Below are 16575 nucleotides of genomic sequence, written 5' to 3'. Positions count from 1 at the left end.
CATCTGCTGCTAGGTACTAGTGGTGATATTTTTATTGTGGGAGTTATTTAGCTGTGCCTAGCTCTGGTACATATATATAAATAACATTTCCAACTACTATATATCTTTCCCTATCCTCCAACTAGGGACAATTGCCCTACTTTTAGGCAGGGCCCGCCAAGTCGAAGTTGGTTAGGGAGAGCATTCCCAGTGCTACAGTACATGTTGGTGTCTTAATTCATAGTGGACATTAATCACGCCAAGGATTGACATATTGGTGAGGTCTGTGAGGGTTGCCGTACCTGCACCCTGCACGAACGTAGCACAACCATTTTAGTAATATCCACCTCGGGATATAAGTGGTTCTGTCTGATTGCATGTGGGGGCATTTTAACATGGGACCCTTTTACCACTTTAAGAACTAGAAGAAATGTGGTAACAACCTTACATGTGAACACCGCCTAAAGGTGACCATAAAGTGTTTAGTAATTAGAGTCTGCCAATTTTGACAGCACCGATGACTCTCTGTGTACGGGGCCGGTCAACGTTACCTAGAGGGATGATGTCGGAAGAAAGAAAGATGGGGGTACTGGTTTTCAACACCCAATCCGTTTCTTCCCCAGAAGATAAGCCACCACCAGAGTTGACTAACTGCGGCTTACCTCTGTAAACATATGAATGGTCATTCAAGACGAGCGGTCATGTGTCTTGGGGGAGTCGATGGAAACTTCTGTCAGTCGCCGAGTGTTAAAGGTGTACAGATGAAAATGCTCCTGGCATGTCCTATTCTCATCCGTTCTCAAGGGTGAGAATAGGACATGCACTGGGTCCTTGTGGATCCGTGTAAATCGGACACAGGGTCTGTGTAGATCGGACAGCACATGGATGGGTGTCTTTGTGTTAGCCAGTGTGCGTTGCACGCATGTTTCTTGGGTGCAACTTGCATTACGGCCATGTGTCTTTAGCCTAAGGGCGGCTTCAGACAAACGTAAGTGCAAAAACGCTTGTGGTAGTGTCACTTATTGCTCTGTGAAGGTTGCGCTATTGCTTATGTTTAGCACATTTTACAGTACTTTCAGCGCTGCCGGAGACCGCTTGGTATTATCGATTTACCTGCAAAATTGCGCACCCCCATAATGCCTTAGGTGCGCAAATGCACACAACGATAGAGCATGTCACGTTTTTTTTCATGCCTGCAAAACTGAAAACAAGGTTTGGAGTTGGCAATAATCAGGCTCTTACGCGTGTATCAGGGCACAATACTGTAAATTTTGGGCTTGCAATGCCAGTTCTCACACACGCGTTAAAACTCCCTTTCCGTGGAATTTAATGGCTACTAGAAGCCTAATAAGGACAGCTGTCTTCTTTTCCCTGCGCCGTCTGACGGTCACAGCCTTCACCTTTTTTTAACCTGCTATAGACTTCTATGGCAACTTTCTGCGTAACATGTATCTTGCGGCGTATTTGTGCGGGCATCACTCGTTCACACAGTTGGGGGAATCATGTGCCCTGATTTAAATGACTAATTAGCCTAATGCGATGCTGGTGATCGTGGGTATGCACTGCGTTTAGCCTACGTGGAGTGCGCACGCAATACGTAAGGGGATAGGCAAAATACAGCGCCAAACCGCCGGGAAAAGAACACATCTGGACATCATTAGGCTAAATAGCCTTTTAAATCAGAGCGGGTGGGTGGGGGTGTCCCGCCCATATCAACATGCCCTACATGCGTAAAAAAGTACAATAAAATGCGCAAACACGTGCACAAAAACACCTTCTGCATTACAAAAACGCATACGCCCGTGTGAAGAAGTCCTTACGTGCGTAGAAAATCTACATGTAACATGCAGACAGCGTACGCCCGTGTGAGCCCTAATACAGGACATGATGCGCCCGGCAGCCATCATCATCCGGCCGGCTGTAGGATGGAATCCTAATGACTATACACCAACAGAGAGCCGCTGACATTCGCTGATGTCACGGGGACACAGGATGCCTCGACCCGCAGCTAACTTCACTCCTGTTTCCAGGAAGACAGCGAGGTGGCGCCTGAAATAAAGGCAGCGATTTCATATGTGCAGACTGCTGGAAAATGCCACCTTCATGAGGCAGAGTCAGATGTGTCCCCCATCAGAGTATACAGACACACAGCAGCCTGCCCCTCATCCTGTACGGGACTAGTATACAGATAGTACTGACGATGACATTCGCACGACCTTGGATTGATATCATTTAAGGTCCTAACCAATCAATCAGCTAATAGCCCACAGGCTGTCAGACCGCCGCTGTCTAGGACCGGCTCATTCATGCTACATTTACACCACACACGTCAAACACAGGCTGAATCCGGCCTGTCGTCACCTTATTTTATGTGGCCCCTGGATGTGCATCAAAATAACAGGAATTATACCACATGCAGCGCCAGAATGGTGGTGGCAGCAGCTGCTGAGCCTGTGACCGCTGACCTCCCCCGCCGCCGCTTCTAAGTTGTAGGTGGGGTAACAGTAAAGCCTGTAGGCACCAATATGGGGGCTGCTATTGGTTTCTGGCTCGGCAGCTCCCCTGGGACTACTATGGGGATCACTATTACTACTGGGGCCACTGTGGGGGTCACTATGACTACTGGGGCCACTATGAGGGTTACTATGACTGCTAGGGCCACTATGGGAGCCACTTATACTACTGTGGCCACTATGGGAGTCACTATTACTACTGGGGCCACCATGGGGGACACTGTGTGGGACATTGTTACTATTGGGGCCACAATGGGGGTAACTTACTAATGTGGCCATTGTGTGTGTGTGTGTGGGGGGGTCCCTATTACCACTGGCGTCACTATGGTGGACACTGTTACTATAAAGGCCACTATTGGGATTACTATGCCTACTGGGGCCACTGTTACTACTGCAGCCACTATGAGAGTCACTATTACTACTGCGGACACTATGGGAGTAACTTACTAATGTGGCCATTGTAGGGGGGGGGGATCACTATTACCACTGGCATCACTATGGTGGACACTGTTACTATAAAGGCCACTATGGGGATTACTATGCCTACTGGGGCCACTGTTACTACTGCGGCCACTATGAGAGTCACTATTACTACTGCGGCCACTATGGGGGTAACTGACTAATGTGGGAATTGTGGGGGTCACTATTACCACTGGAACCACTATGAGGGTCACTATTACTATGGGGGACACTGTTACTACTGAGGCCACTATGAGAGTCACTATTACTACTGCGGCCACTATGGGAGTAACTTACTAATGTAGCCATTGTGGGGGGGGGGGTCACTATTACCACTGGCGTCACTATGGTGGACACTTTTACTATAAAGGCCACTATGGGGATTACTATGCCTACTGGGGCCACTGTTACTACTGCAGCCACTATGAGAGTCACTATTACTACTGCGGCCACTATGGCGGTAACTGACTAATGTGGCCATTGTGGGGGTCACTATTACCACTGGAACCACTATGAGGGTCACTATTACTACTGGCATTACTATGGGGGACACTGTTACTACTGAGGCCACTGTGGGGGTCACTATTAGGGCTTATTCACACAGGCGTAAGTTCATTTCGGTCTTGCAAATACGCCCACATTTTTCAGCCACTCTGGCGTGCTTTTATGTGCACAAATATACTGCGTATTTGCGCATGCAGACAGACTCATTGAAATTTTACGCAAATGCACAGTGAATGCGCAGGTTCCCGGGGAATTGACTGCATATTTGCTCCCACCCATTCAGTTCAGTGGCCTATTGGGTGCATAATGCGCACCAGAGTAGGTCATGCCGAGTATTTTTTCAAGCGATTACACATTGCGTGAAAACATCTGCTTATGTGAAATCAATGGGTTCTATTCACTGCATATTACACGCAGAAACATTGCATGCATAGTATGCTGCGCACATACGATCATGTAACCGAGCCCTTACTATACAATGACAATCGGCCCATTAAAGAAAACAATTAGGCCACTTTCACAGCTGTGAAACTTGCGTAAGATTTGTATGTTGCAAGACGCACAAATCCCATACGAATATGAACCCCATACTTTTGAATGGAGTCATATAGACGAGCGATTAGCGTGAAACTCGCAAGAGAGGATCTGAACTTCACAGATGCCTGAAAAATGACTGGAGAGGGGGCCCTGGACCTGGGCGTCTTCTAGGAAATCCGGGTGAGTTGACAGGCCTGCACTCCAAGCTATGGGTGGTGTTTGGTAGTGAAGCTGAGCTCTATTGAAAAGAATGGAGCCAAGCCACAATAGCAGACACAACCGGCGGACAGAAGTAATGCGGCTCCTGCAAGATAACAGCCATATTTTCTAATGCTGCACAACCTCTTTAATATATATGACTGATTGGATTTTTCACCCCTCTGGAGACGGGGACGGCTATGAGGGAGATTTTTCAAAACTGGTGTAAAAGGTAAGTAGAGCAGTATTTGCACATCGCTTTGCACAAGCATAATTTGAGTGTGCAATACGCAGTGAATAGAAGCCATTGATGTTAACGGGCTCATTCACATGCGCGTATTTTATTTGTGCAAAAAAACACGAAGCATGCTCTATTTTCCTGTATATTTGTGCAGGAAAATAGTACATATTGAACTAATTACACTAATGGCCCATTGCAATCAATGGGAGCGTGCTGGCGTGCTTTTTTGTATGCAGAAATACACACAATTGCACACGCAAAAAGTATAATTAAACGCAACACCAGTTAAGCAAATACGCTGCACAAATATGCACGTAGATGCGCTTACACCAATGTGACACCGGCCTAAAACTTGCAGATATCAATAGTTCTGCATATCAGACAGCACATGGGCAGTTGCGCCCTAAAATCTTGGGTGCAAGTCGCTCATGGCTGTCTGAATACAGCCTTAGGGCTTATTCATACGGGCGTATATCGGCCGGGTTTTCAGGCCCCAGACGATTTACGCTGCCCCTCTGATGCACTGGCTTACAATGCATCAGTGCACAGGTGCGTATCTCCGGGCGCTGGTCGGGCGCTTATACGTCGGCGGTGGCAGCTGCAAAGACTCCTATGGGAGCCAATGACAGCTGCAGGAGAAGAGAGGTGGGAGGGAGATTACCAGTGTCACTGCTAAACTCCCTCCCTCTTCTCTCCTCCTCTTCACCCCTTGCCACTGTTTGCAATGGGAGGGGCGGGTGGAGCTAAGCCCTGCCCCTGTCTCGGCCCTCCTATTGCAAACAGCGGCAAGGGGCGGGTGCTCAGCACACATTAGCTCCCGCCCAGAGGCGTAACTTGAAGCTCCCGGGCCCCAATGCAAAACCTGTAACAGGGCGCCCACCTATAATGCTTTATTCATAGTACTGGGCTCCCTATATGGAGAAGAGAGGCCTTATGGGCCCCCCAAAGCTCCTGGACCCGGGTGTAACCGCATCCCCTGCATCCTCTATAGTTACGCCCTTGCTCCCGCCCTATCTCCCCTCCTCCCCTTGCAGAGAGCCTGCGAGGGGGAGGGAAGGGCTGTCTCCCCCCGCCCGACGGTGTATACGCTGCCCCGTGCATCACACGGTAGTGTATGTCGGCTGTCTGTTTTCACTAAGGTTGCTAATCTTGCTAATCTTGATAAAGACATGTAGTCGAAACGTTGCCTTTTTAATGACATGGAGCAATAAACGGAACTTGGACTTTATTCCACACCCTTGATGCTGCCACCATCCCTTTCATATGTGCCGCTTGATCCTGGGCTTTAATCCTGGCCGGCAGCAGATGTACGGCACGGGATTAAAATTCTGCACCTGCAATCAAGCAGGAGCAGGTCGGGTCCTCGGCTGTCAGACACAGCTGAGGACCCGGAAGAGAAGGGAGAAGCAGTTTTCAACTGGGTGGTGTATTCCCCATTACATAGTATGACTGTTGAGTTAAAGTTTTCAACTGCTTCTACCTTCTCCTTTCCAGGCTACAAAGCACTACAGATTGAGGCTCCATTCACACGGGGCAGTTCGCTTGTAATAAAAACGGCACCAAAAAGTTAATTTGCAGAACTGCACGTGGTTTTTTCCCACATTTTACTACAAACATAGTAAAAAAAAAAACCACGATTTTACCAATGCACTTTTTGGGGCGGTTTTTATTGCAACCGAACTGCCCCGTTTGAATGCAGCCTGAAAGTGGAAGTATTACTTCTACTATATGACTCGCCAGTGCCCCCTGTTACAGCAGAGCTACAGGGTCCTAGCAGACCCTGATCAGCTCTGTCAGTGACTATTGTCACTACAGGGGATATTTCTCCCTGTAACTGGGCCCACTATGAATGCCGCAGCTACAGTGGAAACGTATTAAATAAAAAAAAGAGACCATATGACGTCAAGGGGGACATAGATGGGGAAAAAATATATATACACTATACAAATTATACATCAAAACTTCCAAAACAAAAAGAGGAACCCGTTCCTGTATTTTATTTTAGCGTAAATATACTACCTTTACAATTAAACAATTCTAAATAAAAAAATAAATATTTTTTTCATTTTTTTTACCCCAAATAAAACAAAAAAAAGAATGGAAAAAAGATATAAAATAATAGCCCTATATGTCAAGGGGAAAAAAATCTGCAAAAATAATCTTGATAGCTGAAGAAAAAAACATTGGACAGTAAACCACTACATGGGTAAAATCCCCGAAACAGCCTGGTCCTTAAGGGGTTAAGTACGCTATTCAACCAGAGTAAAACATCTGCTCTAATTAGCAACCTGCTCTAATGTCATTACTGATAGAGATCAGGAAAGTACCAACGTAAAACACCATAACCGCCAAACCATGTGACATGTGGCTGGGAAAGCATTTCTTACAAACACGGAATCAGCCAAATGCTTCTCCTGTCTGAGCCAAAATTACACTTCTGTAAATGGCTCTATCCATTATATCAGGGCCTCTGCAGACCCGCATTTTTGCGCAAATAAAATCACTTACGCAAAATGCAGAAAATAGAACCCGTCTTTGCGCTCAATTTTTGAGCACCATGAAACAAACCGCGCAGAAAAGTACAATAAAATGCGCGGATACGCGCTTGATAGGCTATGATAGCGTTCCCTTCACAGAGCTATTATGCCATGCCTTTCAGGAGCGTATCTATGCCTAGGCTCGTCTGCAGGAGCCCTTAGGGTGTATTTACACAGAAGATTTTCCTATGCAAGTTCCATCTGATTGCGATATGGACGAATCTTGCACAGGAAAATATCCCATTGAGCGAACCGAACTCGTAGGACCCGGTTTTGGGGCATGAAACCAAACCAAGTTTTTAGAAAAGTTCTACGCAAAAGAGTCTTCTGTTGGTTCAGTTCACTCATCACGAGTCCTGAACACTGATGTGTAGCACTGGCTAAGGGGTGTAAAAGCCCCGTATAGCAGGAGTATTATATGGGGCTTTTAGACAGTGATATACACCAATTTTAGTGGTTTTGATGAACTTCTGGTTCGGTTCAAACTAGTGATGAGCGAGCATTGTCCTTAGCGAGTTCCTGCCTGTTCGAGAGAAAAGGTTCGGCTGCCGGCGGTGAGCAGGGAGCTGCGGGGGAGAGCGGGGAGGAACGGAGGGGAGATCTCTCTCTACCTCTCTTCCCCCTGCTGACTGCCGCAACTCACCGCACCCCCGCGCTGGCACCCAAACCTTTTCTCTCGAGCGGGCAGGTACTCGCTAAGGGCAATGCTCGCTCGAGCAATTGCCCGTAGCGAGTATGCTCGCTCATCTCTAGTTCAAACTAATTTGGCTCAAACCAAAATTTTTACAAAAGTTTGAAAAAAATGGCTGAACTGAACTTTTCAAACGTTCCCTCATTACCTCCCTGGTCAGCTGTCAGCACAACAGGCTGGTTTCCAGCAGCCTGACGCATCTGTTCCATACACAGAATACAGGGTGCAGTCGGCTGACAGATTTGCGGGGCAATGTAGGAGATTTGGAATTCCTCACTGCACTATGAACTTGTAATTTAATTACTCCTGTAAAGAAAGAGGTTCTAAAAATTGGTATATGGTAAAGGATATTAGGGAAATGTCTTATACATAGGCGCCTCAATGATTGGACACATGCCAGGGTCTTGTGGGCCCAATGTACCTTGGGGTATTCCCCAAACTGACTTTCATTACCGATTCACAGGATGGTTCAAAAAGTCTGTTAGTGGGGCCCTCACCGCTGAGACCACTGCTGATCCCAAGAATGGGAGGCCGTGTCCACCTCTCCTTCTCATTGTGGGCTCACTGTAGCCCTACAATGAGGAGGAGACTGGATGCAGCAGTAGTTAAGCATACATGATAGCCTTGTCGGTGTGGACGGTTCAGGCCAGGCCAGGTGACCCTGCATACGGCACTTTACTGTATTGCGTATGACAGCGGAGGTACCCACAACCCATATGCAATGACATGAATGGAGGCCGTCCGCACGGATTCCTTGGTAAAATGGAGCTCGCAATACAAATCCGGTCTAGGATTGTGTGCCATAACTGGCCACAGCCAGCTCTTATAGGCATGTGCAATAGCAACACAGTAAAACCATACCCCTTTACCCAGGAGCCTGCAGTGAGGAGGAGACAGGGACACGGGATCTCCATTCTCGGAATCAGTGGGAATCTCACCAATCAGACTTTTATCACCGATCCTATGGGTTGGTGGTAAAAGTCAATTTTGTGAAGATCCTTTTAAGGTCCTTTTAGATGGCCCGATCTAAGGCCTCATTCACATCAGCTGAAAAACGCTACCATGTGAAGAATTGGATTCCAGTGGATACATTCATTTGGGTGGTTTTCAGGCACATGAAAAAATCACACTGTCAAAACATGAAATCGGCGGCCGTTTTTGTTTGTTGATTTTTCATGTTGCGTTAAAAGATAGGTCTTCTTGATCTATCTTTTGCCAAAAAACGCTGGAAGCTACTATAGTCTCCTGTGGGAGCTGAAAAAAAGGAGGAAGGGGAAGGGGGTTAACCTGCGCTCGGAAAAGAAGACAGCTGCCGCTATTTAAGCATTAGAAGTAATGCCGAGGGGTTCTGCAGACCGACAGATTTAAGCTCTGTAGCGAATTTTTCATGCGATACACCCGCATGAATGGACGGAAAAAAGCTAATTAATCTCGGAACTTGATTACGGTTATTCTTTATCATTGAATGGCTGTGATTGGTTCATAAAGCACTGGCTCTGATTGGCTGAGCGCGACGCTCAAAAGCCAATCAGAGCAATCTCTTGCTGAAGGCTTACAATGTCACCGAAGCCTGCAGGAAAGCTGGACAGCAGCAGGAGGGACCTGGACGTCGCCTGCTAGGTGAGTCTTCCTTTTTTTTCAAGGTAGTGTAGCTAGGGCATTTAGCGCTATCAAAAACGCGGCACTAAATTTAAAAACGTTGAAACTCCCCAAAATAGAACATGCACTGCTCGAAAATCGCGTCACTCTGCGCCTGTGTGAGCGGTCCCATTGAAAATAATGGGAGTATTGTTCCGTGATTAGCGTGGTGCTGAAAGGGTCACATTAATCGCGGTAAAAAGCGCCTGTGTGAGGGGGCCTAAGGCTATAAGAAAAAGTTGCTCCAGCAAATTAAAGCTTACAACGTCAGACATTGTAGTAGTGGTGACTGGTCCCCTTTAAAATTACTCCCTACTGTTAATAAAATGTCATTTTTAGTTTCACAATTCCGTACTGATACATTTTATAATATACATTGTTTTAGCAGTGGTGGTTCTGTTTTTCTGAAACAGACATCCAAATCCCTTTGCAAAGACACAGAGATAAATGATACATTTCTGTCTCTCTCAAGCCACCACTAGAGGGAACTCAGGAGCTTACTGCATACAGATTATGCATAGAACTCAATAATAATGTGATGGCTGCTAGCCGCAGTCAGTGGCTTGCCCTACCTCTTATTCCCTCAAGTCGCAGCGATGAATGTCCTCTCCAGTACAAGTGCAGCAGATACTGCAATGTCCCTGCTATTATCAGTACCGCTTGTAGGGTGCACACACACAACCAGTCTGTGTCATAAAGGATCAGGGGGCACATGTAGCTTTCCTACCTCTAGCAAATCCTGATTTCTCCATGCTTATTTAAGGCACCCTCCCCAAATGGACGGTGCCTGAGCAATAGGTTCCTTAAAGCCACAGCCACTTCTTTGACTACCTGATGCACATGATTAGTCAGAGAAGCGGGGTAGCCATTTGTATGTCTAGGCCCGGAGAGTTGCTTAAAGGTTCTGCAAAGGTACTGAAGCTTCGTGATTGGCTTTTTGTCTTGACCAATGCCTGTTCTCCCAGCTCTCCCCTCTTCTCCTTTCCTGACCTTGGCTTGTACCTTGAGCATGGTTTATCTGGTTGCCAGCTTCCTTGACTCTCTGCCTGTCTCTCTGGTACCATGGTACCATGCTATGGTATCTCTCACCAGTCCATATCAGCTGCACCAAAGGCCCATTTAAACACAACGATTATCGCTCAAAATTCGCTCAAAAGATGCCTTTTGAGTGATAATCATTGTGTCTAATTGGGCCCATCTTTCAGTTTTCGGCCGAACAACGGTTTTCAGTTCTGCTTGAAAACCATCATTCAGCAGAACAGCTGATAAGCAGGACCGCACGCTGTTCTCTGCCCGGGGAGTGCTGATTACAGCTGATAACATTGTATCAGCTGGTCTCAGCTGTCAGCCCCATCGCAGATCAAAACGAAAGTAATCAGGAAATACCGGGAGGTCTGTTTCCTGAATACAGCTCCTGGCAGGTCACATGCTGCTACTTGGTACTAATAGGCATTAGTGCCAAGTAGTAGTTTATGCAAAATGATTGCTCAAAAGCCATCTTTTGAGTGATCATCTTTGCAGTGTAAATGCAACTTAAGACTACTGTCATCATAATAGCCTGAGGGCCTCTGCAGCTAAGAGCAGATCCCAATTGTAGGTGTCAAAGGATGAAAACCAGGGAAACCCTAGGTGCTGCCATCAGGGGTAGCCCAAAGATAAAGGGAACCTGTCATAAATTTTTACCATATCAAAGTAAGCACAGAGATAGAATTATTACCTTCATCTGTTTACAAAACTTGTTCTGTTGTTGCTCTTTATAAATACATACATGCGGAATCGCAGTTTAAAAATTTCTTGCGCCGCATGTAAACCATGCGGACCGGTTTGGTGGATCGGCTCTGTCTTCTGCAGGTTTTTTCCATCTGTTTGCCCCCTTTTCTCTTATGATACCATATGATCAATCCAATGCAGAAACATTTTAAGCCACTGCTGACCTGCGCATGCGCAGAATTGCAGAGCTCATCTGCGCATGCACGGGTCAGCAGTGGCTCAAGATTTTGCTACACTGCATTGAAGACATAGTATCATAGAAGAAGAGGGGGCGGGCATATGGAAAAAACATGCAGAAGAGAGACACAGTCTGGCCCACCCAACGAACTGGTCTGCATGATTACATGTGGCACAGGAACTTTTCAAACTGCGATTCTGAAGCTATGGATTTCTAAAGAGTCATGGCAAAATAAGTTTTCTAAATAGAAGTAATTCTGGCGCTGTGCTTACTCTACTATGGTAAAATCTGATGACAGATTCCCTTTAAATCAGTCAGTGGCACAGCGTGTCAAATACAGTATACACTAATTTGCTCAGCTCCCCCTAGTGGTGACTCCAGGCAGCAAGACTTTTATCATTTTTGTCGACGGAGGGGATTTGGCGTTCTGTATCAGAAAGACAGAGAGCTATAGAGATATAATAAGTAACTAATCAGCACAGAGTATTGGAAGTACTTAGAAACCGTAATAAACATAATAACAATAAAAATACGGCCTAACAACAATTACTGTAAACGAGTGTTTCAAATAAAATTGAATTTTCAGCAATTTCAACCCTCACTGATCAGACTGCCTGTCTGCACATCCACCCACTGAGCCTACACCACATCATGTTGTCCACTCCTTGGGACCTACTGTTGATTCCATGATGTATCCACAATTTACAAATCAATCAATGTGCTAATTAGTAGTCACAATACAGGAAATGCAGGAGGGAACATAATAATCTATTTCTGGATCTACAGTAAAGTATTGTGAAATCGAAACAAAAGAATACTGTCAAGAAATGACCTGCAGCGGAGGGGGCTAGGTGGCGTGTAATAAAAGCTTATAGTGTCTTCCTCCAGTCGAGAGACAATCTTGATCTAGCACGGAGTATTAGCACACACCACAGTGCATGGCAATTATTACACACCGCAAATACTGTGTACTATGCTCACTATACAGAGGCCATTTCTTCCTCCCATATAATCAGGATCCTATCTCTGGTGCTGATCCAATGAACAGAGGGGGAAATAAAAATGTCTGCTAACTTTTATTATTCTCTGCAGGAATCACACTGACAAGTCAATCTACTAGTTAGTCTATGATATAACATAAGTAAGGATATGCCATAAACATACCCTTAGTATGCGAAGGCATAATAAAAACATGCCCTTAATATAGGGCGGTAGCACGTAAGCATAACCTTATTCTAGGATGGTATAACATAAGCATGTCATTATTTATTAGAGAAGGGTTTATTATAGGACATCGGTATGTGTATAATACAGAATGGTATAGTAGAAGCATTCCCTAAGTAGAGAGTGGTATATCATCATCATGCCCCTAGAACATATATGGTAAAACAAAAGCATGTCCTTAATACAGTATGCCCTTAGAAGAGAATGTTAGAACAAAAGCATCTAGGATGGTATAATATGAGCATATCCCTAGGATAGAGATGGTATAATATAGGCATAAATTAGCATAACATAATGCTATAAGCATGTCCTTATTATACAATGGTATAATATAAGCATATTCTTATATAATGGTATAATATAAGCATATTCTTATATAATGGTATAATATAAGCATATTCTTATATAATGGTATAATATAAGCGTATCTTTTGAAAAAAGGTATAATGTAAGCACATCCTTATATAATACTATAATATAAGCATGTCCTTATTATATAATAGTATCATCTAAGCATGTGCTCAGTATATAATGGTATAACATAAACATATCCTTAGTATATAATAGTATAATATAAGCATGCCCTTAGTGTATAAGAGTGTAATATAAGCATATATTTATCATATTATGCTGTATAGTGCTATAATATAACCATGTCCTTTGTATATGATATAAGCTTGTCCTTAGTATATAATGGTGTAATATAAGCATGTCCTTAGTACATTCTCATATAATATGACCATATCATTAGTATATGTTTGTCTTTAGAATGTACCGATATAATACAGGCATGTCCTTAGTACATTTTGATAGTAATATAACCATATAACCATATTGTTAGTATATGTTTGTCCTTAGTATGTAATGATATAATATGAGCATGTCCTTGATATATAATATAAGCATCTCTCTAGTATAAATGTAAGCATGTCCTAAGTATATAATATAAGCCTGTCCTTAGTATCTAATGGCAGATAACAATATAATATAAGCATGTCCTTAGTACTTCATACTATAATATAAGCTTGTCTTTAGTATATAATGGTATAATATAAGCGTGGTCATTGCAATCCTAATACAAAGTATCTCTATCCATTCTATATATTCAGCTTCTGTATCAGTCAGTGCATGATCAGTAAAAGACATTGTACACAGGCTTTGATCATACATTTATATTCACAGCCCATACCATAGCACAGGTGACTAGGGAAGCACAAGGTGAATGGGGTGACCCCCACAGCCTTATTGTATATAGCGCCCTCATTGGAAATCCTTTCGGAAAGGCCACTATATAGAGACAGATGTTGCCAGCCGTATCAAGTAGACTACTAGAGCTATTTTGCATTGCAGACAGGAGTGTCTATTGTCTATGCACGGCCAATAAGTGGCCATCACAATGCACCTCACTAGCCCAAGATGATCAATATGGGCTACCTATATTATCCTTTACTAATCCTAACCCACAGAAAATGAACAGAGATTGGTATGATCAGCCTATAGATGGTTGCAACCAGTGTCTATTGTACATCAGGTGCATGCATTGCTGACAATGAGTGGTCCTCACTTACCCAGGATGCTATCCTCAGGATGGTCTGGGGCTGTTTCAGGAATTCTATAGGATCAAAGCCTGCTCCTGCTCTGCCAGCTCCAAACGAAGCTCCTTCCATGTCTGCAGTGTCACTGCTCAGCACCTGCCTTGTCCTGTAGCCCCTTCTCTTCAGGTTGTGTGCAGCCCCCTGCCCTTGGTAGATTCCCTCTGCCTGTCTGCCTGGCTGTCAGTCCTTCCTTCACCCTCCCCTCCTCTCTCTCTCTCCCTCTTGCAGACCCTTCCTCTTCTATGCACTCTCCCTATGCTCTAGCAGTCTCTGTCTATGGTGCTGTGTGTATTGCAGCCTCTGCTGTGGCACCTCCTCCCTCCTCCTCTCTCTCTCTCTCCTTTCATAGATTTCACTATCCTCCTCCCTTCCTCATCATCATCTTCTTCTTCCTTATCATCCTCCACAGTTCCTCTCTGTTTTTCTTATCTCAGCCTTCACACCATCACCATCTCTCATACTATACTGAATCCATTGCAAATGCCACCTTCACACTGGCATCAATGGTTTAAGGTGGCACCAAGGTAAATGAGTCACTGTCTTTGCTGGGTGAATACCAGGAGTGATGGAGGAAAAGGATACAAATATCTAGCTATAATTATATGAATGTTACAATGTTACAATTTCTATAGCACACATACTTTACTACCGTGAATGGACACTTTATTAGAGACCCCCATCTAGTATCACTTTGCAATTCCTTTGGCCTTCAGAACCGCATTAACTCAAGATTGCACCCATCTACAGGTATCAGAGTACCCAGGGTGTGCCAACAAAACCTTCCCCACACCATTACTCCACCTCTACCAGCTCAACAGTTCCCCCCCAGATTTGGGCACAACTTACATTGGACATCACAAGGACAGCTATCCATGTGCTGTCTGATACACGGACAGCCTGCACATTCACACGCACTTGCATGTCTTAATTCTCGTCCATGATACGTCCATAAAAAAAATGCAGCATGCATAGCCTTATAGACTATAATGGGTATGAGTGCTGTCCGTGAATTAGCATAAACAGCACATGGACCCAAATACACTAGTGTGTCGGAGGCTATAGACTCATCTCAGTAGGGTCCATCCCTATTGGTTCTATTGCTACATTCCTTTGATATATAATTATAATTTTTCTGATAATCTGGCAACTGGTGGTCTGTAATTTTTGGTTATCCGGCATAAAACAAAAATGGTCCCAGTGCTCATCTGAAAAGACCTGGAGCAGAGCTCCAATTGTAAAGCAAGAGTTTAAAGGGTATGTATACTTTTGCAATCATCTTATTGCTAAACAGTTAATTAGTTTTGTAAATACTCTTGATTAAATATTTATCGTTTTATGTATGCAAATATTATGCAGACCTATGTGTCTCCATGGTAACAGACTACAAGCAAACCTAATGTAGTCTGATTCTGGAATCATGTGTTATTCCTCTCCTCCTTCCTCCTCTTCTTCCTAACCTACAGCCAATAAGGACCAGCATCAAATATGGCTGACTGCAAAAAATGCCCTGATTGGTGGGTAGTTCAGCAGGAGTGAAGGTTAGACCAGAAGAGACCCAAGTTTCTAATTTTCAGCACTCTTCTTATTTGCTCAGGTTTTTTTTTGCTCTGCTTAAGACCTGATCTTAACGCCAAAAAAAATACCCACCCGCAATGCCACCTTGAGGTCAGGCATCTTTTGGTAATCTGACATCTGCGTGGTCCTAAGGTGCTGCATGCTAAAACATAATGGAAAGGGACATATGAAAAAAATACACTACCGAGTTTTGGAAATGAAGTTGTTTGGGAAAAACTATTCTCATGTGCTGCTTGCTGTCAATGAATAGAAACATTGTTTACATCCAAAAGATGAAAACCTGCCCTGATCAAGAGAGCCCTGGTTTCCATTTACTGAAAGCAAGCAATAACTCGAAATCAGGGGAAGTAATACAAAAGGCTTCCATATTAAATCATAATTGCCACTTATGTAATATAATTAGTGCAGGTCAGAACTCTGAGCACAGGGATCTGTAAACGAAGGCCAGGAAAATCCCAGGTTCCAGCAAACTAATTAAGAAACTGGGACGGAGACACTAATTTTACTCTTCAGCTTCCTGCTATGACCGGTGTAATTTCTATCTAGCTTTGCCTATTATATTTAGTTACATGTGTTTATTACCAGCACATCTCTATCCCTGGATCTGAAGTCAGGTCTCCTTCGAACAGTACCCTGAAGGAGTGGGGGACATAAAATATAGCTTTTCTTAAGAGGAGAGGATGACAGTCACTTATATTTATTTGCTTTTTTATTTTATAGAGGAGGAACTTTTTAAATATTTCCTCCCACTTGTGCCAATGGTGGCAAACCATGTGACCTCTATGGGGCGTGTGGACATAGGAGCCCGAGGCCAACCAGACCCTCCCCATCTGTTGGATGAAACTCTGACCAGCAGTTCAGAACATTTATTTCTTACACTAGACTTACCGCATTTCTGTGCTGAGACTCGCTGCAGCAAAAAGAATAAAGGTTCTT

At 44.3% G+C, this 16575-nt stretch overlaps 1 protein-coding gene across 3 annotated transcripts in view; it reads right to left on the bottom strand.

Annotated features, from left to right (window-relative positions):
* Positions 1 to 14368, bottom strand: part of SYNGR3 (synaptogyrin 3) — a 50465-nt gene extending 36097 nt beyond the window's left edge. For all 3 annotated transcript variants that reach the window (XM_066576649.1, XM_066576650.1, XM_066576651.1), the window contains exon 1: positions 14038 to 14368. In XM_066576649.1, the coding sequence (XP_066432746.1) occupies positions 14038 to 14136 (99 nt within the window). In that variant the 5' untranslated portion in view covers positions 14137 to 14368. The remainder of the gene's footprint in view (positions 1 to 14037) is intronic.
* Between the last annotated feature and the right edge of the window lie 2207 nt (positions 14369 to 16575).

The sequence above is a fragment of the Eleutherodactylus coqui genome, chromosome 8, assembly GCF_035609145.1.
Source record: "Eleutherodactylus coqui strain aEleCoq1 chromosome 8, aEleCoq1.hap1, whole genome shotgun sequence".
Taxonomy (NCBI): domain Eukaryota; kingdom Metazoa; phylum Chordata; class Amphibia; order Anura; family Eleutherodactylidae; genus Eleutherodactylus; species Eleutherodactylus coqui.
The sequence above is the reverse complement of the archived record's forward strand: the minus strand, read 5'-3'. Positions and strand labels throughout refer to the sequence as shown.